The sequence below is a fragment of the Heliangelus exortis genome, chromosome 2 (assembly GCF_036169615.1).
Source record: "Heliangelus exortis chromosome 2, bHelExo1.hap1, whole genome shotgun sequence".
Lineage (NCBI taxonomy): Eukaryota > Metazoa > Chordata > Aves > Apodiformes > Trochilidae > Heliangelus > Heliangelus exortis.
This window is the reverse complement of record NC_092423.1, coordinates 77,451,309-77,472,638: the sequence shown is the minus strand read 5'-3', so window position 1 is coordinate 77,472,638 and position 21,330 is coordinate 77,451,309. Positions and strand designations below refer to the sequence as shown.

The 21,330-nt window shown below is 34.9% G+C and overlaps 1 protein-coding gene across 1 annotated transcript in view; it reads right to left on the bottom strand.

Moving 5' to 3' along the window:
- Positions 1 to 246: 246 nt before the first annotated feature.
- Positions 247 to 21,330, bottom strand: part of DNAH5 (dynein axonemal heavy chain 5) — a 122,049-nt gene continuing 100,965 nt past the window's right edge. The window contains exons 66-79 of the mRNA XM_071736666.1: positions 18,444 to 18,687; positions 17,267 to 17,381; positions 16,612 to 16,802; positions 15,891 to 16,012; positions 14,874 to 15,023; positions 12,921 to 13,166; positions 11,206 to 11,425; positions 10,378 to 10,583; positions 9,384 to 9,587; positions 8,635 to 8,850; positions 5,854 to 6,066; positions 3,630 to 3,782; positions 1,605 to 1,836; positions 247 to 698 (exon numbers count right to left, since the gene is read on the bottom strand). Of these exons, the coding sequence (XP_071592767.1) occupies positions 547 to 698; positions 1,605 to 1,836; positions 3,630 to 3,782; positions 5,854 to 6,066; positions 8,635 to 8,850; positions 9,384 to 9,587; positions 10,378 to 10,583; positions 11,206 to 11,425; positions 12,921 to 13,166; positions 14,874 to 15,023; positions 15,891 to 16,012; positions 16,612 to 16,802; positions 17,267 to 17,381; positions 18,444 to 18,687 (2,664 nt within the window). The 3' untranslated portion in view covers positions 247 to 546. The remainder of the gene's footprint in view (positions 699 to 1,604; positions 1,837 to 3,629; positions 3,783 to 5,853; positions 6,067 to 8,634; positions 8,851 to 9,383; positions 9,588 to 10,377; positions 10,584 to 11,205; positions 11,426 to 12,920; positions 13,167 to 14,873; positions 15,024 to 15,890; positions 16,013 to 16,611; positions 16,803 to 17,266; positions 17,382 to 18,443; positions 18,688 to 21,330) is intronic.

Here is a 21,330-nt window from a genome sequence, read left to right as displayed (position 1 = left end):
TGTTTTCCTATTTAACACAATGAAACTATTATCCAAGTGGTGAAACAATTATGAATTTTTCCAGTTTCACATTTCTCATTTAGATGATAAGCAAACTAGAAAGTATCAGTTAGGAGATAAATCTTGGAATGTCATCACATTAACTAATGTCAATGAGCAACAGGGCATAGCCTTCCATAGATACACACGCAAACAAACAAACAAACAAAAAATATAAGCAGATTTACCACTGAAAAGTAACAACAGTCAAGTCAATTGATCTTTATTTAAGGTAAAAGTAAACAAACAATAGTGAGATAGGAAGACTAAATATTTGCCATGATTTCTCAATACATGAAAAGTAGTACTTCAATCTATTTACCAAACATAATACTCTAAGATTTAGCTTCTATAAGCCTGTTGTAAAGAAAAATTTCTAAAAATACCATGATGGAATCTATGCCTTAGAAAACACATTTTTAGAAGTGACCCATGGTATAGCTAACTATATATTAATGTTTTCATTTAAAACCAGAAAAAAACTCCTAGAAACTTTATTTCTTCACATTACTTGACATCACAAAGAAGTGCAACCCCACGCAGTACCCAGTGCTCTGGAGGCTGAAGGGTTCTAAGATCCAAAGCAGCAATGTAATTCATATCTGTTCTAACATTTTTTTTGTAGACTGGACACGAATACAGACGTGGATCTTTTGAAGCTGAAAAGACAGAAGAGAAAGGAAAAAAAATTAATCTAGGTTGAAAAACACAGGGCCCTAAAGGACTGAGCATAAGGCAAATGTAAAACTGAAGTTCAGCAGCAGCTCTTCATCACCACAAAAAACCTCTTAATTCTCACACTGTTCACTACTCTGTTATTTCCAGCTGAAGGGGTAATATAGTTTTAAACTAAAAGAGGATAGACTTAGATTAGATATAAGAATGAATTTTTTAACAATTAAGGTGTTGAAACACTGGAACATGTTGCCCAGAGAGGTTGTAGAAGCCCTATGCCTGGAAACATTCAAGGTCAGGTTGGACAAGGATTTTAGCAACTTGATCTAGTACAAGATGTCCCTGCTTATTGCAGGGAGGTTGGACTAGATGACCTTTAAAGGTCCCTTCCAACCCAAAACATTCTACAGTTATAGGTGGGAAGGAGGTTATATGGGTTTAAGTTACAATGATTACAGAACTTATGCATATAAATGTTGACCTTCTCAGTCTAGGACACATTGTCAATGGAAGATGGAACACAAGTATGTTTGTCAGAGAAGACATAGAACAGCTCACCTGCAATGGGTTTTAAATATTATTGACAGTATTACAAGCAAAATGTAGAGAAATATCAAAAATAAATAAATTATAATTTTAAAAATGCCTACCCTCAACTATGAAAGAAAGTTTTCTTTCATAAGAAAGAAAAAAAACTTTTCTTTTTATGAAAGAAAGTTTCCTTTATTTGAAAGTCTGGGAAATGTTCTCTCATTGAAAAAGACTCAATATGTACACAATGAATAGTGACAGTCCCAGGAAGTTCCTGAAGCCCAAAAGACTTCCTTGCAATTGTATAAAAAGTTATATTGCATTTTACAAAAGTATCTCCCTTTGCAATAGTTACTTACTGTTATTCTCTGCATATATCCTGATAACAGGCATCATCTCGAAGAGCACCTTGGGCTTGGATTCAGTCAGTCTCATGCTTTTTCTGTCCCAGCCAGCTCCTTCTAAATACAGACCATACACATAGACACCTTCCACAGGAGGACTTGTGATATCATCCTTCATCCATTTAGTGACCTCATTGCACAGCACTACACTGTCAAGAGCCCATCCTTTGTTAGCCCTTGTTATTTCCTGCTCAAAATAGATAAAAGTATGAAGGTTACATTTTTACTCATGCACAGAGATATTTTTTCCAAATATTTATCAGAAACATATTTGCATCCTCACAACTTATTCCGCTTCAATTAAAAAAACAAAACTTCTTATGATATACATATTTACAGCAGTTTGACTTCTCTCTAAGTGATGACATGGTATTACAAGAAAGCTTTGAGTACTTTATCCACTAAATTTGATTTTCAGCTGTTCTATTACATACAATATCCTAAGACTGTAACAAGTAACACAACCACTGAATGCCAGTGGTAACTGACTCTTACAAATATGAAAATTTCACAGCTTTCATAACATGAGAACACATTAACTTCTCACGCTAATTAAAACAGTTCAAGTCAACCTTCCTTTTCCTGCACCTATACTTTAATTAACTGTATTCTTAATAAAGAATAAGAACTCAGATCTAAAGCTACATAAAAATATTATAAAAAAACCAGCATTTAAAGACAGAAATGCTCTAAGATTCAACATATACTTCAAATGTAGCAGTTATAGCACTAGACAACTTTATCCTTTATCTTTCCCAGCCTCTTACTATCTTCCACCATTAACACATGCCAGACCTAGGTTTCATTCTGGACTTGTAAATGTTTTCCAAGACCTTTGCTTGAAGTAATTGGAATTAATTTTTGCTCCCATTCTGCAGTTAATAAGCTGCTCTAAAAGAGCAGAATTATCATTCTGGTACTTCATCTTTCTCATTGCTATTTGTTCCACCATACAGCAAAACCCAGAAAGTTACTTAGGTTTTTACTTGGGACATTAGGTTGTTATATTCTCCTTCTAGGGAACCAGAAAAGTTCTGTAGATTCCAACTGTTTCAAATCCTGTTACTAAACTTTTTTCAAAATCTTGAGTCCAAAAGAAAATCTCAGTTAAGGATGGTTTACTCAAAAGATAAATCTTGTTATATAAGTTACAGGACATATGCTTGCAATAGCAATACCAGAAGTAGGCCACCAGTTAGAATTTCAGTTTCATAACCATAGATTACACTACCCAGACCTCAGAGCAAGAGGGGAGATTTTCCTTCTCTGCAATCTTTCTGCATTCTCTCCTCTAAAACTTAGCTTTTTTTTTCTGAGGTCCCATTGGATTCCCACCTGAGTATTCTTTTCCAATTTAAAGTTTCGAAACAATTATTTTCTGCAATCTGTATTTTTCTACTGACCAACATAGGTATTTGTTGCCTTTTAAAGTAAAAAGTACTACTATCATGCTGAACAACCAAAACAAACTTGAAGTTGGCAGAGACACATAAATTATTAAGTACATCAAACTTCATAATTAATACACATTAATAGAAGAAGCTTCCATTCATGAAGAGAGATTGAATTAGTCACTGAACTGCAGAAGTATAACGCAAGACTAATTCTGAATAGCTGTTCTGGCAAGTTTCTAGTCAGGTAAATACTGAACACAAATCAAAAGGGAGAGGAAAAAAGGAAAGTAAATTCATGGGCTTAACACTTCTCAGGGATATTGACAGTAATATGAGATATTATGTTAGCCTCTACATACATGGGACTCAGTCAAAGTGAGAAACAGATTTTAACACATTAACAGCTGATGTTCTGAAAAACTACATGCAGAGGAAGAATACTTCACTCAGGAAATGTTAGACAGCTATGCAGCCACACATCTTCCCTGCTGACAAGGTGGAGCCATGTATAATAATCATCCTTCACCACACAATGTATGTATATATTTTAAAATAGTATGCCAAAGAACAAGCAGACACAATTTACCTGCCTCATTGCAGTTAAAAATCCTTGAGGATTAAAAAACCCTGTCATCCAGAAGCAGTTTGGTCGGCTTTCAAAAATCCAACTGTAAAATTGGTGGTTTCTTTCCAGAAGCTCAGTAAACCAGAAACCAAGTGTAGCAGAAGCCCAAGATGCCTAAGAATATTAAAGAGCATGTTTTTTTTTTAACTTGATTCCACATTTTTAAGACATTCTTTTCATGTCAAGTAAAAGTAATTCCTCACAAAGTAGTAAACAACACAATGGTAGCAAAGTATATTTGAAGCTTATTTTTCATATCTTAACTTCTAACCTGATACATAACTGTTGCACCCCTCTGCCACATGAAGCAAATTCCTTCTCTGATCAAATTCTTGTCTACCATTCCATTTTGACATGCATAAGACAAGAACAATTACAGGCTGGAAGGAGAATCGATTGAGAACATCCCTGAGGAAAAGGACTCAGGGGTGCTCATTGCTGAGAAAAAGCTCAACATGAGTTGCCAATTGTGTCCTGGACTGCATCAAAAGAATCATGGTCAGCAGGTTGAAGGAGCTGATTCTTCCCCTCTACTCTCTCGTGAGATCCCACTGGGAGTATTGTGCCCAGTTCTGAAGCTCCCAATACAAGAAGGGCATGAACCTCTTGGAGTGAGTCCAGAAGAGGACCACGAAAATTATAAGAGGGCTGGAGCACCTCTCCTATGAAGACAGGCTGAGTGAGTTGGGGTTGTTCAGCCTACAGTAGAGAAGAGAATGTTCCAGGGATATGTTATAGTAGTCTTCCAGTACCTAAAGGGACCTACAGGAAAGCTGGGGAGGGACTTTTTGCAAGGCCATGAAGAAATAGGACAAGGGGTAACAGGTTTAAATGTAAGAGGGTAGATTTAAGCTAGGCAATAGGAAGAAATTCTTTACTGGTTATGAGGCACTGGAACAGGTGGCCCAGCGAAGCTGTGGAACACCCCTGCCTGGAAGTGTTCAAGGCCAGGTTGGATGGGGCTTTGAGCAACGTGGTCTAGGGTTCCAACCCTCTGTCCTTGCCCACAGCAGAGGGTTGGAACTAGATGAACTTTAAGGCCTCTTCCAACTCAGACTAGTCGATGATTAATTTTCCCTCTTGTAATTGTCCATTTTATGATGATTTTGTAAAATTATAAACCTGCTTAAACTTGGAAGAAATAATGCATACATGTCTTTCTAAAGTCAAGGTTAATGCATTGAAATAACAAGATTTCTGACAAACCTATTCTAGTTTTATTGGAAAAAAGCTAAGCAAAATTGATCTTGGACTATGTGAAGATTTCTGGTGATTTACGATGATTTTTCTCTTTGAAGAGTGGTATCAGACTTGCGTTGTGAAGCATGCTTTGGTCTAGGTTTTGTACAATGAGAACACTTTGGGAATAAAAGCAATCCATGCAAACAAACATTAAAAAAAACATAATTTTTCTTTCCAACAGTTAACAGGAAAAACCCTAATTGTCCCTGAAAACAATTTTTTATGGGGAAAGGCTGAGACAGTTGGGATTGCTTGGCCTGAAGAAAACTCAGTGAAGACACTATCCATGTTTATGCTTCATGTGCAGAGAATGAAATAGGATGGAGCTAGATCCTTGTCTGAGATAGGAAAGGAGGCAATGGGCACAAGATAGACTGTGGGACTTTCCATTTAAACATAAGGCTTTTTTTTGTTGCTTGGTTGTTTGTCCTGTGAGCATTATCAAACACCTGTTCTGGTTGCCCACATAGATTGTAGACTCTTGATTCTGCAGAGTCCTTGGAAACATTCTCTAATTGACCCAGCTTTCAGAAGTGGGGTCAAACTACACTATCTCCCTTCCAGCCTCTAAAATTCTGTGATTCCATGACTACAAGTCTTAATCTGAAAGAACACCAACAAAGCAGTCTACTAGGCTGGGTGCTATTTTTTAAAATCCATCATCACATTTTAAATTATTTTCTTCTTTCTAGCTTTTTGTGCTGTCAATATGCAACAGGCTGTTAAAATGGGAAATTCCTGCATCCCCCACATTCAGTCTTATTTTTATAAATGAAAGGGGGCTTGTTTTGACTGTGTTTATTTTAGCCTAAGATCTACTCCAGCAGTTGCACAATTTGAGTAAACACTTGTGTTTGTAAAAAGTATTTACTGTGTGTCTAGCAGCTTAATCTAGCTCTACAGAATTATTTTTTTTCATATAAAACAAGTGATATACACATACTTTTTTCCAGCTAGCAGGAACCCTTCCATCATACATGCAGTCTAAAGCATCCCTCAGATTTTCACTCATAACAATGGTCCCATCAATGGCAAGTTTTAGATCAGTCAGAGTGCTTCTCACTAAGGAAATAACTCGTTGCATTTGTTCAATCTCTTGTCGCAAAAATATGTTCATAGGCTGAAAAGGTCCCATGTTCTTTAGTTTCTCTTTTACCTATAGGTAGAAAACCAAAAATCCTTCAAAGGAAGTGAAAAATAAAAGTGGCTTTATGTTAAGGTTAGGCCTCAAAGTTAATTTTTTCAGACATAACAATTTTATTTAGGAAATTAAACAGTCATTTTAGCATCTTCCTCGAATCCTCTGCAAGACAGAAATACAGGATTTGTTACAGTAGAAATCTATGATGCAGAGACTATGTGTTTAGTCTAGCTCATGATTTAGACTGTGTATCATTCTATGTGCTAACATCATTTAAACAGCATGTAGGCCACACCCCAATTCAAGGATTTCACCTTTAATTCCAACAGACAGCTGCAAAGGTTCATTTTGCACAAACCAATCAAGTGTGATTGCCTCAGCCACTTTGCCTCAGCATAGCAGTACTGTTTATTAGCAATGCCTGGGAACTATCACAATGCTAGGCAATCTTGTATTCTAGTAAAACTTGTTGATACATTTTTAATCAAAAGTTTCAAGTTAATCAAATTAACAGCTGTATGGGCATAACCAGAATTTTGCAGTCAGTATTGTCCTATTGGGAGAAAAATGAAAAAATTATACATAGCATGTATTGAATCCCATACAGGGTAACAGCCCTTTTCTTAGTAATATATAAAACCTTTCTAAGTTTATCAGTATTTTGCAAAAAAGGAATTTAACTAGTTTTCACTATATGAAAATCTTTAGTGCACCACATTCACATTTAGTAATACAAACTAAATTTCAATTCATCATTTCTGATGAGACCTGATCTGACCAAAAGGAGCTCTGGCAAACGTTAACTGTACCAATACAATGACAATACATGATACAGGTCTTCATTAAGCCACATATCTATTCCCAGAAATGTCAAGTAGAATTTTAAGAGGGTTGGACCAAAAAGAACCAGTGCATATTATCAGGAGATTTATCCCATCACTAAAGCAGTGTTCTTCTGAGAAATTCAGCAAATTGCAATCATTTGCAGATATCTGACACCTAGTTCAATCTTTTTGAAAGTCATAAAGCTCAGGATTCTAGAAAGTAAGTCAGAAACTTCATCAAGTACCAAGTTTTGGAAGACTGCAAGATAATCAGTATTGCGTAGTCAGAGAGGTTAATTCATCTGTTTAGACAAAATATATTATCATAATTATGCCACTAGAGGGTAAATTATACAATACAAAATGGGCTACTGAGAACATAGCACAACAGATCTAAGATGTGGGTATCTGAAGAGAATCTATACTCATGAGCATAATCCACATAAGGGAAACAGTACTGTGTAAAAACTGAAAAGGCAGAGTTAGATTAGTTGCAATACTTCCAATACTTACAATACTTCTTGCTCCTTCTCATAGCTCAGCATCCTAAACCTTGCATCAGGTCCTAATGCTAACTTCTATTAAAGAGTAAGTAAAATGGCAGAAGACTAAGGATAAGAGATTTCACTCCTCTCAAGAAGGAGATTGCAGGCAAATTATCTCATTAATAAACCATTTTACTGACTAGATGACCAAGTGGCTACTTTGGGAATCTGTTGAAGTATGAACATGGTTATGAACATTCTGATGACACACTAGGGTGATTCACATCCATTTCATGAAGCATTCTAAATGCTTTTTTTACTGGCATAAGTAATCCTACTATCTTTAAACTTTCACAAATATAATGAAACATAGAAGTTTAGCATCCCTTTATATAGGAAATACAGAAACATTAGCTATTTCACAAGTATTTTGTTTTCATTTATTTGAAGCTCATAACCAGCCTCAGCTGTGCAGAACTATGGTGTCAGCATCCTAAAATTCTGGGGCTCTAAAGGACAACTAAGAATTGTGGGAAGACCCAGAAACAGAACCAACTGTCCAAAACAGTCAATTAAGCTTCAGTCTCCAGGATGGGGTTACAGAATAGAGCTAACTGGAATATGCCTGAGTCTAGTCATAAATAAATGCTTTCTACCTGTAAGAAAACGCTCTCACAATGACTGTCATTCCATCTTCCACATCAACAGAAGGAAAGTTGCTATTTCAAAAAAGAAATGGCTGCAAGGCAGCAAGTGTCCATGACAGTTATATTTACACAGGCTATTTTGTGTTGATATAGATCCTGAGATATTAACACTAGGCTTCAATCAATGAAACGTGTCACTTGACAAGCTTTTCAGCATTCACTTCACTGAAGAAGAAAGTGTCCTAAAAATATATTGAGGATGTAAGCTGAATCCCAAAGCAATATAGATGTTAAGGCTGTAATACGTTGAAAATCATACACTTGCAACACGACCTCAGTTCTCTATAGTGTCAACAGTCTTAGTTAAAAGCTGAGGATATTGGCGGATATTTAATATTTTGAAAAATCTCTTGCAAAAGCCCTTCAGGGCACATTAAGTGACTTCATTATAAATGTGAAGAGTCTGGTCAAACTCCTATATAAACCATGTTTTTGAAGTATTGCCTGTAAGTATGAATTCAGACATGATTTTAGAAACATTACTATTGTTACTTTTTTTTTTTTTTTTTTTGTATCTACACAAAGCAAGAAGGAAAAAATATTTTTGACAGAATTTCACTGACTCACTTCAAATGGTACATAACCAGCAGGAAGCTTTTCCAGCATGTCATCAGCCAGTCTGGCTACAACTGCCTCTCGTGTTTCACCTCCTCCACCAGAGCTATCTTTAGGCTGAATACTGAGGATGATGTCGAACACATCTTTGGAAAGTTTACTTTGGTAAGTGATGTCCGCGTTGGGGTGCAAACCAAACACCTCTGGTGTGTCATAAGCAGGAAGACTCTACATAGGAAAATTGAAAAAGAGCATAACTGGAGATAGATTTATAAGCTAATTATTAAATAAATAAATCAATGCTTTACATTGCAAAGAGGCTAGATATCTTCAAACAGTCTTAAGGAAAACAACTTGTTGTGATCTATTTGTCCTGTCACAGCCCAAATCACACCAAGGTTAGTAATAAATCCAGTATTAACCTCTGTACACAATTTTAATTGTCAGCTTGTACATTCATATATATTAATACTTCTAATTTCTGTGAGATTATACCCAATGTCTGGACTCAATTTTTTGCTCACTTTTTAATAACTGTATGCCTTCAGGTATGTCCGTCAGGCAAACCAAATTAAAAAGATTTCTGTCATGATCAAGATAACACTGCTGACAACAATTTTAGAAAGCAAGACAGAATCTGCGAGTAAAAGACAAAATACAAGTACTCAGAAGAAAAGACAAAATATAGGGACACAGGAAGTTGTGAGAAACAAGTGAACTGTTTGGGGTCTTTCTGTGTTGAAAAACATCCATTTACCAACCTGTATGTACTGGAGGTATTGATCCACCATAGTACATTTGGGTATGCTGTATCCTTTGTAGAAGCTGAAGTCCTGACTGCATATATTTTCACTGAACCAAACCTTTACAAAGGTGTTCATGAGTCTTTTGTCATACTCATCTGTCACACGGCCACCATACTGGATCTCACCTATCATGTAACAAACAGTACTCCAGGAGATCCCCTAAAAACAAGCAGAAAGCACTGCCTTTAACCAATGCTCTTGCATATTTACATCTCCCTAAGTAACAATACCCCATACTCCTGCATCTCTGTCCTGTTTTGAAGAAAGTTATTTTTATTACTCTTTATTTCCAATAAAATTGCATTCTCAGAAGACCTTCAGGGATTTAGAATTCATTGATAACTAACTCAAAAGGCTACTCCAGCATCTAAGCAAAAAGGATACAGCTACATCCTAATCATGCTTTCCACTTCACTTAAAAAGCCAATTGCAAAGTGATCTGCAAACCTCTCTGTATGACAACTGATCATGTGAAAATGAGGAATGTAAAAGTCTTCTATAGTAATTTAAAGACACTTTCAATTTCTTTATACATCCACGATAGGTTGTGTCCTGCTTTGAGACAGATATTATTTTTACACAAAGTGGATATAAACAAAAGAATATTTTAAATATAGTGGTCCATTTTGTCTGATTTAGTAAGTATTAAAAAGGAGTTCTATCCTTCTAAGGTTTATATTTTTGTTTTCACAGGAGATGGCTGGGAGGGATATATATGTTTGCTTTTTTATATACAGGTTAACACAGAAATTCAACAAGCCTAGGATTAAAAGTCTAATTGAAGCCTGCTGCTCTAAAGACATGTATGCTTGAAATGTTGCACGTTTGTGGAAAGAAACAAAAGAATATTTTAAAATCACATCTGTGTTTCAGTTGTTTGGAACCATGTATACGAACTGCTAGAAAAATCCCTCACCCTAATCCACTTCCCCACAAAAATATTAATTACCTTCTTGGCATCTGTACCATCCAAGTGATTTTGAATGAACTGCACAGTAGCATTGAAATCAGCTTGATTAAACTCATAGGGTATATTCCAACCCAGAGATCCAAATTTGCGTCTTTCTTGAACAGTAGAGTGCAGAAAGGCTACAGCATACAACATTGGTCTCCATTGTACCATGTCACTGAAATCTAGTAAATCCTGGTTGACACCTATGGATTATAAGTGAGCTTTGTAAGAAACTCAGTGCTTTTCAAAACCACTTCAAATCAGTAATAAAAACATCTCCTACAGATACTCAGTTGTCTCTCTGCCCATCTCCGTAATAAATTATTGTCCTACAAACTGTTCTGTGCTGGAGATAGTTTAAAGTTTGTTATCCAGTTTCTCAAACTAAGAGTAAAATTCACACACCAGAAAACCCACGACAATTTATTAACCTCTGGATTCACATCAAGTCACTTTCTGCACAGACTCTGACCTTTATCTTATGCATTTAAAGAGTATTAAATAGCCAACAAAGATTAGAATTTCACTATCCTGCCCAAAAATCACAAGATGAAAAATTTATTTAAACACTTTGAACTGAAGTATCTGAGAAAAGGAAAAGTATTTTGATGTCCAATTTGTCCTGGCAATGGAACTTCAGCAGATCTTCTTCCTTTTATTTTTCACAACTTGTAGCTCAAACCAAGGATCAAGAGTCTCAGCATCCTTGTGATCAGATCCTCAGACAAGCTTTCACTTACTATCAGTAGCTACAGCATGATCACATGACAACAGTCTAAATATTAGTAGAATTTAATTTTAAATTATTTTCACTCTACTACTCACCACTATATGTTCTCTTTAGTCCAGCTCTGAGCCCTTGTGGTGGTTCATTAGTAAATTTAATAGACATTTGAAGAAGGGTGATGGGGAATTGTTTGTGAATTTCAGTTGTCATCCAGAGTCGAAAGCTTTCATGTACTGTTTCTGCCTCTAGAACAGTATCCATCAGCTCATCCAAAAAGTCAAGTCCAAGATGGCAGTTTTGCAGAAGTGCCCAACCACCCTAGTTTAAAAAGATAGAATATAAATATACCAGCATTGCTTGTAAAATGAAATTACAAAATTCACTCTTCATGCTGCAGGCTAGGAACAAAGCCAACATCTAAGCTATAGCAAAGTGCAGCACATTTAAATGCTTAGGAGAGTTTTTAAGGAAGAAATCTTCCACAGTTAAGTTTGCACCATTGGCTCACTAAGTTGAAACCAAGGCCTTTTTAGTTTGTTTTTACATATATTTCACATACAAAGAACAGTATCCATAGTAATCGTACATATGCAATTAAAAGTATTTTTTCCCCAAGAGAAAGCTCATGTGAGGTAAGCTCTAAGTGTCTCCTCTAAAGGCATTGCCAATTTCTTTGGTTTTCTTACCAAAAGAAGTGGTCCTTACTTGTCCAATCCGGTCTTCTAAAGCAGTCATTTTGTCTTTCAGTACATTTCAAACTTGTCTGGACATGACTATAGAGCTGATAAACACTGATAAATCTTGACTTTCTAGTTGAACCCATAATTTCATTGATCCTAAATAGGGGAGCTTAGAAGTAACTCCATAGAGCAAGCTGCTAAACCTTATTCCTCACAAGGGTCATAGGCCCAGAAAAAAAATAATAAAGCTGCTGCTACAAATCAATAGATATCAAACTTTCTCAAATGAATTGTGATACTTCATCCAGACATCTCACATACTTCTTCATTATAACTATGTGAAAGAGTGAGGAAAAGTAATGGCATAAATGAAGCTCTTCTAGATCTTTTGAATGTTTTTTTTTCTCATTTCAACTGCTAATTAGCTCTTAAGGTGAAGCTGTCAAGAGTAAAACAGGTTTTATACACAGGGAAGAAGCTCATAACACAGGAATGCAAGAAATTTAATCTGTTCAATCAGCAGCTGTAGCAGTACTGCTGCCTGTTGAGAAAGCATGCTAAATTGGAATATCTCAGCTCTTCTTTGTCATAGGAGAAATTTTATTTTTTAATTCATTCATGTTTCACTTGTAAAATGCGTGTACTATCAGATTGCCCATACCAGTTCAAAATCCAGACTATGGTAATACAAAATATTTTGCTATATAGCCTTCTTTTCCTCAATACTGCACAATGATCATTTGTATAGTTGAAATTTATCGGCTTCATTTAACACCATATGTTTGTAGTAATAGAAATACAAAACTGAAACAATGTTTTTAAGTGTTTTCTGAAGAATATTCGTGAAATCCAATCAATCAATCAATTCATCTATGTTCATGATCCAAAAACCTACAAAAACTCCATTTTACATTAAAAACACAGAAGTCAGCAGCATCAGTCACAGCATCAGAAGGTTGCTGTCATCAATAAATGACTGTGCAAAGACAGTTCTATCACTTAGAACACTTCTTTATGCTTCTAGTTGCTTGCATCACCATTAACTACCCACCAAAAGGGTTTTTTCATTACAGGATTTTAATTCCTAATTGTTCAATAGAGATACAAAAAGCATTCAGATTTTTGTCACTTACATGAGCCATTGTCTGCTGCAGCAGTTTACGAGCATGGATTTCTTGCCCTTGGCCCATGGAAACATAACGTGTCTCTGTCTTCAGTCTTTTCCCCAAGGCAATAATTGAGTCCGTAGGATCAGAGCCCATGGAAAGAAAGCATATGAGAGGAGTACGTGGATCTGACTCTTCCCATGTCCTCTCCAAGTCCAAAATCACTCCTTCTGCATATTTCTCCCCCATAGTGTCAATAATGTATTTTCTTGCCTGTATTAAAAGGGGTAAATTGAACCTGTGACATAATAATTTAGCAGTTTTCTTAGTAATGTAAATATGAGCAATAAGTATACTGAAGAGCAAAGGCTGTGATAAATTTATAACAGAAATAGAAATATGCAATCTATTTTTTTTTGTGTTAACACCTTGAAAGCCAGTATGTTACTTCCTATAGTCTTACAAGACCAGCTAAGCCTATAATTACTCTGTTACATATATATTCATTCATTGTTATTTATTATACTGTAATTATAGGTATTATATTAGTAATAACCTTACTAAACCTTTAGAAATAATATAGAGATTTAAATATGGTATCTCCATTAGATAGCATAACTCCTAACCATAAAATTTAGGTTTCCTTTCCAAATACTAGAGAAAAAATGAGGAAAGGATAGAAAAAATTCTTCAAAGATATTAGATCTTTTCCATCTTCACTTTTATACAAACCATTAATTAATAGTAGTAATGATGACAATAACTGTCACTCTGTAGTAGGTTCAGAGGAACAGGTGAATAGCATCTCTGTAATTACTTATTTACTCCAGAAATTAGTAGATTACTGTTGCTTTTAAATAAGAAAAAGAAAAGGCTCTTTCAAAGAGTCTGACATTTTTTGTATTCTTTCCCATTACATTGCTTTTGTCTCAGAACAATCTTCTCTTTAATTCCTCTGGGTTTCCTCTCAGTAATGAAAGATGTTCAGCATTTAGTATTTGATAAACAATCAGTTTTCATAAAACCATGGTAAAATGAATGTGTATCTTGCCCCCATTAACAGAACTGAAGAACTAATTTTGCATGATCAGTTTCAGACACATAACACACATCACAGATGTGTGTGTGGTGTTACACATCACCATTTAACCTTCTACTGACTACAGTTACACCAGTAAGTGTTGAGAATCTTGGTTTGGATCCACAAAATACTATCACAATTTTAGTGGTGCATTCTGACTTCAGTTAATTGCCAGCCATTGCTCTGAAACTGTCAGCAAATGTACAATTTTTATTCTTTTTTCACTGACGAAGAACATTAAGTTTAAAAATAGAATGATACAAACTTATTTTTCTTAAAATTGGTCTAAATGCTTATTAAATTTTAAGTCTTACATTTCTCACCTTTATAAAGAGATGGTCTTAAATTTAAAGAAAAATTAACAGATCTTAATATATTAACAGTTGGACTTCCTGATCTTTGAGGTCCTTTCCAACCTTCATGATCCTGTCATTTCTATAAATATCATTTTCAAAAGTGGGTCTAATTCTCCCGTGCAACAAATGGTTCCTGAATTAAATAATTTTCATGTTTTACTTTCTCTTAATCAACTGAATTAATGAAAAACTTTACTTCAGCCTAACCTGAGGACAATTGTACAATTTCAGTGAGTAATATCAGCAAGGACAGTAACAAATACCTTCTCAACTGATAAAGCAGAACTGAACAAGCATATACATTTCCAGGTGAAATTCTATCTCCACAGTAAAATCATCCGCTAATATTCAATCAATATACTGCAATAATTTCAGTAATACTGCCCTTGTAATAAATCCATGATTTGTCTGAAAAGAATTTCAGAAAATGTAATTTATATATCCATTAGAAAAAAAGAGTTTAGCATTAAGTAAAAAGTATTGAACTGCAATCCTAATATTCTAATGACACCTAAATAGATTATGTTGGCTATACAAATGTACCTGAGCTATAGTTCTGTCAGGACACCAAGATCTGATAAGAAGAAGATGTCTGAAGCAGTCCAGGGATTGACCATAGCCACCAGGAAATGGTTCTTCTTCAGGATTCTCACTATCAAACCAGGTTTTCCACTGTTTCTCTGCTCTGGAAATCTGCAGTCATACCATCAAAAGACTAAAATTCACTAAACAGACAAGTCACATTTAACTGCCACCGTGTCACAAACTTTAGGTGAGGGTCAGAGCCACATAATCCACATGCAGGCGTTTGTTTACATGCACATATTTTGTAAGGCTATTAAAAAAAAAGGGGGGGGTAAGCTTTTAGATTTTAAGTGCAAAATTGTAGAATTCTACGATAGCTGTAACTGTTCATAGTCTGAAAAACAAAGAACTGCTACTCAGTATTTTCCATTTACGGCATAATGGCAGAGCAAGGACAAAGGACAAAAAACAGACATTTTAGAGTTTGAGAACACTAAATATTTACCTCCTCCCCTCATGACTGTACAGTACGTACTGTACACATACACCAAATATTGTTTACTAATACCATTAGCTACTATACATTTACTGTCCATTAAGACTATTCATAAAAGTGTTGAATTTAGTGAACACTCATCCCCTAACTCTTACATTCCATGGAATCATGGAAATACTGGAATAAGTATCATAAAATATTGTATAAGAAAGCACAACAGGGATACCAGGAAGTCTAACAACATCATGGAAGAAGATTCAAGTTGCATCATGAGAACTGGATAATAGCAAGCTGTATGTCAGTCTAAGAGTACTTTAATTATAATGGGCATGAAACATTCAGTTTTCTTCTTATTTTCCTTTAGGAGGATAAGTCTTTTTATGAATACAGGTTTCTTAGTAGTTGGGAACATAACTGTGCTTATCTACTGTTAGTTTCATTCTGTTCTACAAAATAAACCAGTTTCCCACCACATGCCTTGATCACTAAAAGGTGAACCTTGTCAAACAAGAGATTCCTTTTAAAGAGCTCTTACTTACTTGATCAAGAATGTCTGAAAATTGATTAAGTTTACTGAGCTCCACCAAGTTCAACCAAGTCATATCCAGGATCCATTTAGCTGGCTTAGGAGGACAAGCTTTAAGGTCCAGGGAAGCACCACCTGCAAGAAATCAGGAATCAGTTATAACTATGGAGCTGGAAACTCCCAAAAAGACAAAAAAATATATAAAATAGGATCTCTCTGGAAAAATGTATATGTGATTAAGTCTTCCCAGTCTGAAGAAAGACTATTTAATGACTAAGGATGGTTATAAATAAATTTCCAAGTTAAGTAACACGCAAAATTTATTTTTAAACCTTATTTTTCATACTAGCTTAAAATATACTTGTTTAAATTCATTACAGTTTCCATTGCAAGCTAAATCTATTTTTTACTGTAAAAGAATAAGCTTGAGTTTATGGAGAAAAAAACCTGAAGCTTAATTTCAATGTTTTTTCTTTGATTTCATGTTGTAGATAATGCAATAACTTTGCTAAAACGTACATCTGCCTTCCTTGAAATTCAACAGGAGCTAAAAGAAAGCTGACAAAAAAATTAAAAAAAGAAAACACAAGTTACAGAAATCCAAATTTTTAATCACCAGATGAAAATAATAAGATTATATTCTTTCAGTTGACTGAAAAAATGTGCAAAAGGAAGCCACAGATTTTAGACAATAATATATGTGCTCTGTTTAATAATTGTTCCATTGTTCCAACCTTTAATAAGTGTCAAAAATTCTTCATGCTGCACTCTGTTTCTTTGTATATCGATCTTCAGTGTAAGTAATAACATGAAAAGAAATTTGTGCTCCTCATAGAGCCCTCGGGCAGTATATTTGAACACTTCATAAGTCATATGTTCAATAATATTAGTAATCCTCTTGCTAGTTATAGGGCTCTTGGTAGACCTGTTGGAAGAAAGGTCTGCATTTGAATGTCAGTTTCCATAGGCTTTATCAAAGGGAATACTATGTAAAAGACAAAAAGCCATAGTTTAGAACTTTCAAAATAATGAAAAAGTAGATCACAAACAGAGAATATCAGGCAGCAAGCTAGAAATAACTTTCAGATCAAAGGAGCAACAAAAGCAACAAAAATCCTTCCTAACAAAGACTACATAGCTGAAAATAAAAAAGTATAGTGTTTTTTAATAACCTAATGCCTAGTTTTTAAGGACTGTAAGTACATTTGAAGGTTCTTTCCCTTAGTAACTGATAGATAAAGGCTTATGGGCATTTAAGTTGATAATTCCTGTCAAAAGTATAGTGAGCAACACTCTTCTTCTTGGCATTAATACAACAAATCTTTACAATAAAACAGCCACCTCCAGGTCTGGGAAAGTAAAAATGATAGTTATTGTTAGCTAAATTACCTGGACAAGGAGCGGTCAAAAAGCCCCAAAAACTGTCGAATTGAAGTCTGATACATCACATTGACCATGCTCATCTCTGTAATAAGGAAGTATAAGATGCTACCTCGAGCTGCAACTGAAGGACAGGAAAGAAGACTGTGTTCAGTGTAGAAATGCAGAGTAGAAAACTTAAACTCTCTACAGTAAGTACACTGAGTTCAACCACAGATCCTTGTGGTACTCTGTTTTTACTGGCCAGAAAAATAATTAAAATATTCACTTAATCCTCATTTACAAGTTAGTTCAAAAAAGTCCTTTGTGTAACTGGAATGTATTATGTGACACCCAGTTTGCATATATTACAATATGAATGTTATACTGCAATATTCAGATAATAAGTATAACACACAAAAAGTAATTGTTAGGTTTGAATTACTGTTTGAGGATCCAAACACATTTCTCTTTACAGAATTTTACAGCAACTTCATGAACTGTATTGATTTAACTTACCCAGCAGTGATTTAACTTACTTTCAGCAGTCACTTAACTTTAAATACAATGTTATTACAAATTCTGCAATGATTTCTGGCACACTAACCATTTATTCAAGCATTCCCTAAATTGAAGATATAACACAATTCCAGAGAGCATATTTTTTTGTCCTTTTTTCACAGGTTTTCATCTGTTAATTAAAAGTCAAAAGACTGATGACTGTTCTGACTGCAATAACCTAAGGATCTATGAAAGGATGCACGAAGGATTCATCCAAACAGATACAAAAAGACTTTCTGATTATACTGGCACTCTAAAATAATGTTAACATGTTGAACTCAAACATACAGTTACCTAAATGCCCTAATGACTGGTCTCAATGACAGTCCATAGAAGTGGCAACAATTTAACATCTAGGAAAGACCAACCAAGCCTTCCCAAGTTCTTACTCAGTAGACCAAATGGACATGTATTCTTGTAGACAGCACAATGGGAAGTCTAGGCAGAGAATAGACCACTCCATTTTCTCCACCATTAGTTCAAAGTGACATTTCCCAGGCACAATTTACTTATAAGAAAACAGAGATCCTTCCCACTCATGATGGTCTTCCTGATCTAATCTTATCATTTCTCCTCTGTTGAAGCATTCCTGGTTTAACTTTTCATTCCAGTCATTTGCCTTTTATTACTACTTTGACTCACTCACCAGGTCTGTACTCTTCACGAGCTGAGTTGATCTGTACTTCAGTTTCAGCAGAAGATTGCAACTTCTGTGTCACCTCCTCAGCAGTCTTCTTAGTATTACTCAAAACAACTATTAGACTTTCATCATCTACTAGAGAACCCTTTGTACTTGTAAGTCTGAACAAAAGGTTGTCTTCAAGGTCTTTCATTCTCCTTTTGTTCATAGTCACATCTTCAATAAGATCTGTTCTCTCTTTCTCTAATTCCTGATGGAATACACAGTAATATTTGGAAAACAGAAGAGTAATAAATAAAAAATAAAAATTAAAAAGATATTTAGTTTTTAAAGTCCACTTCAGCACTGCAAATGTGCTGCAACTATTTCGAAGAAACAGCAACACCACCACCAAATACAAGATCTCACATAGCACTAGAGTCATTATGAGACTGAGACTTTAACAAGACTTAAGGAAAGGTTTTAATACCAGATTTGAGTAGGTTTCATTTATATAGATTTGCAACACTGTTGCAATTTTTCATGCTGTTGAATTTTTTCCCACATTTTAAAATCATAGTCTTCTCTCTTCTCCATTCTGGCAACATTAAGTATTTCAAGTATTTAGTTCTTGTAAAGAAAGCCCTTTTATTTTTAAAAGGAAATTTAAAAAAAAAAAAAATCATCTCCATCTCATTATCACATTTAGGTTCTTTCCATGTAACTGTACCAAAGGCATATTGAAACATCATAATCAGGTAGAAAAGATTGATTGGGACCATTGTCATAGAATAATGTAAATGTCACACAACTTAGAAGATGTGCATACAGATTTTAAAAATTCAGACAGAAGTTGATGAAAGATTCCCCGAAAATTTCAGTTAACTTCATTTAATCAACTGATGCCTGATGGAATTAAAGAATAAAAAGTAGGTAGCAGTAATGAAGCAAGGCAAGCATTATGCAAGTTTGGTAAAGCAGAAATAATTTTTTAAAGTATAGCATTAAAGGAATGTTAGCATCTAATTAAATATAATCATTATGCTGAGAAATCATTCTGAGCCAAATTAAATTTCATGTTTTGTTGAGCTCAGTTTAAAAGGTTAAACATATTTCAGAGTGCAATGCATTTTAAAAAGAGAAGGTTACATTTTCTTCAAAAGAAGAGCCTGAGAAACAATTTTGGAGCAGAATGGCCAAACCAAAGCGAGTGAAGTAATCTTAGATTAAAATCTCAGTGAAAAATCCATCTATTAAGCTTTTAAAATATTTTTTTCCCATCAGAGAGTGTGCACATTTGAAATTTTTCTGCATATCTAGATTCTGCAAGAATTTATAGTCCTTACATCAGAGATGCAAATAAGAAAGCTAAGCTAAGCTACCATAAACATACATTCAGACCTTGCACCAAAGATGTTATTTCAAATCAAACTTTACAGAATTGCTATCGCAATCTGACATCATTTTACAGGCTGCACCAAAGAATGTTAAATATTGTTAATATTCACAAAATACAAAAGCTGCTGCAAAATGATTCATGAGTGCAAGAATTTGCATCAATTGCTCCTTACAAAACTTGAGCCTTTCCTACCACAAATCTTGAAATGCTAATGTGAAAATTCAAAAATCCATAAATTCTTTTATAATTCCACTACTAATCTAACATATCTATTCTTACACCACTAAATAAGCAAGTTTCGTGCCAAATTATGTTACAGACAATGCTTCAAAATATATAATTAAAACAGTGTTAAGTTATACAACATTCAAACATATACCACGTGTCTCAAATCAAATTATTCCAAGAAATAGAGTTAAATTTATGCAGATATACCAGTTACTCTTTGACATTCTTGACTGCTCAAATCATTTGGTGAACTGTCACATGGGAAACAATGCTACCAGCTCCCTAACAAATGCTACAATAAGGTAGCAAGAATACAGACACTTAAGAGGGAAATATCAAAATTCCCAAAGATGTATAATTAGATACCATAGGAAATAAATGTTTTGCACAGGCCAGTAGGTACAAATGTATTCTGCAGGAAACTTAAAACCATGGGATGCAAATACAAGAGGCCAGGTAAACTGAGAAGTAGAAAGTAAATTCTTTAATCTGTATTTTCCCCACCTCTCAACTGATCAACTTGTCATTTATCTGGAATAAATATACTCAGATGTCATAAACAAAACACTCTAAGAAGCTGGTCCAGAGAGCACTGCATGTCCATCCATTAGACTTTAACATTTAGTAACATTTAGTAGCAAATATACCATAGAATAGCACGATAATTTCAGTTTAGAAGTGATATCCAGAAATTAATTAGTTCAAACCTGCTCTGCTCAAAGCAAATCTAAACAGGTCAGTTGCTCAGGGCATGTCCAGTTGAGTCTTGAACTTCTCCAATAATGGAGATTCCGCAACATCCCTGGTTAGTCTGCTCTTATTTTTGGCCCCTCTCAATGTAATCATCTTTTCCTAATATCTCATGAAAATTTCCTCCATTCCAACTTGAGTACATTACTTCTCAGGCTATTGCTTTGCACATCTGAGAAAAATTAAGCTCCATGGACTGATCAGGAATGAAATACAACTACTTGACATCACAAAGATGATTGAGACCATTAAGGAGGAGCATCTTTTGGGGGAAGACTGGGGGAGAGATCAGAGGGAGGAGGGCAGGACAGACACCTCAATAGATGCCACAATAACTAGACTCATTCCTCTTAAATGAAACTATACGGCAACTATTACCAAAATCTTATTTAAATACCCGGCTAAAAGATGCATACTGTCTCATTTGATCTCAACATTTGACTTAAAACTGCTGGTGGCATGTGTATTGAGATTGTCATCCTGAACGTGGACTTCCACAACTAATAAATATGCAGTTTGAAAATAAGTAGTCAGCCT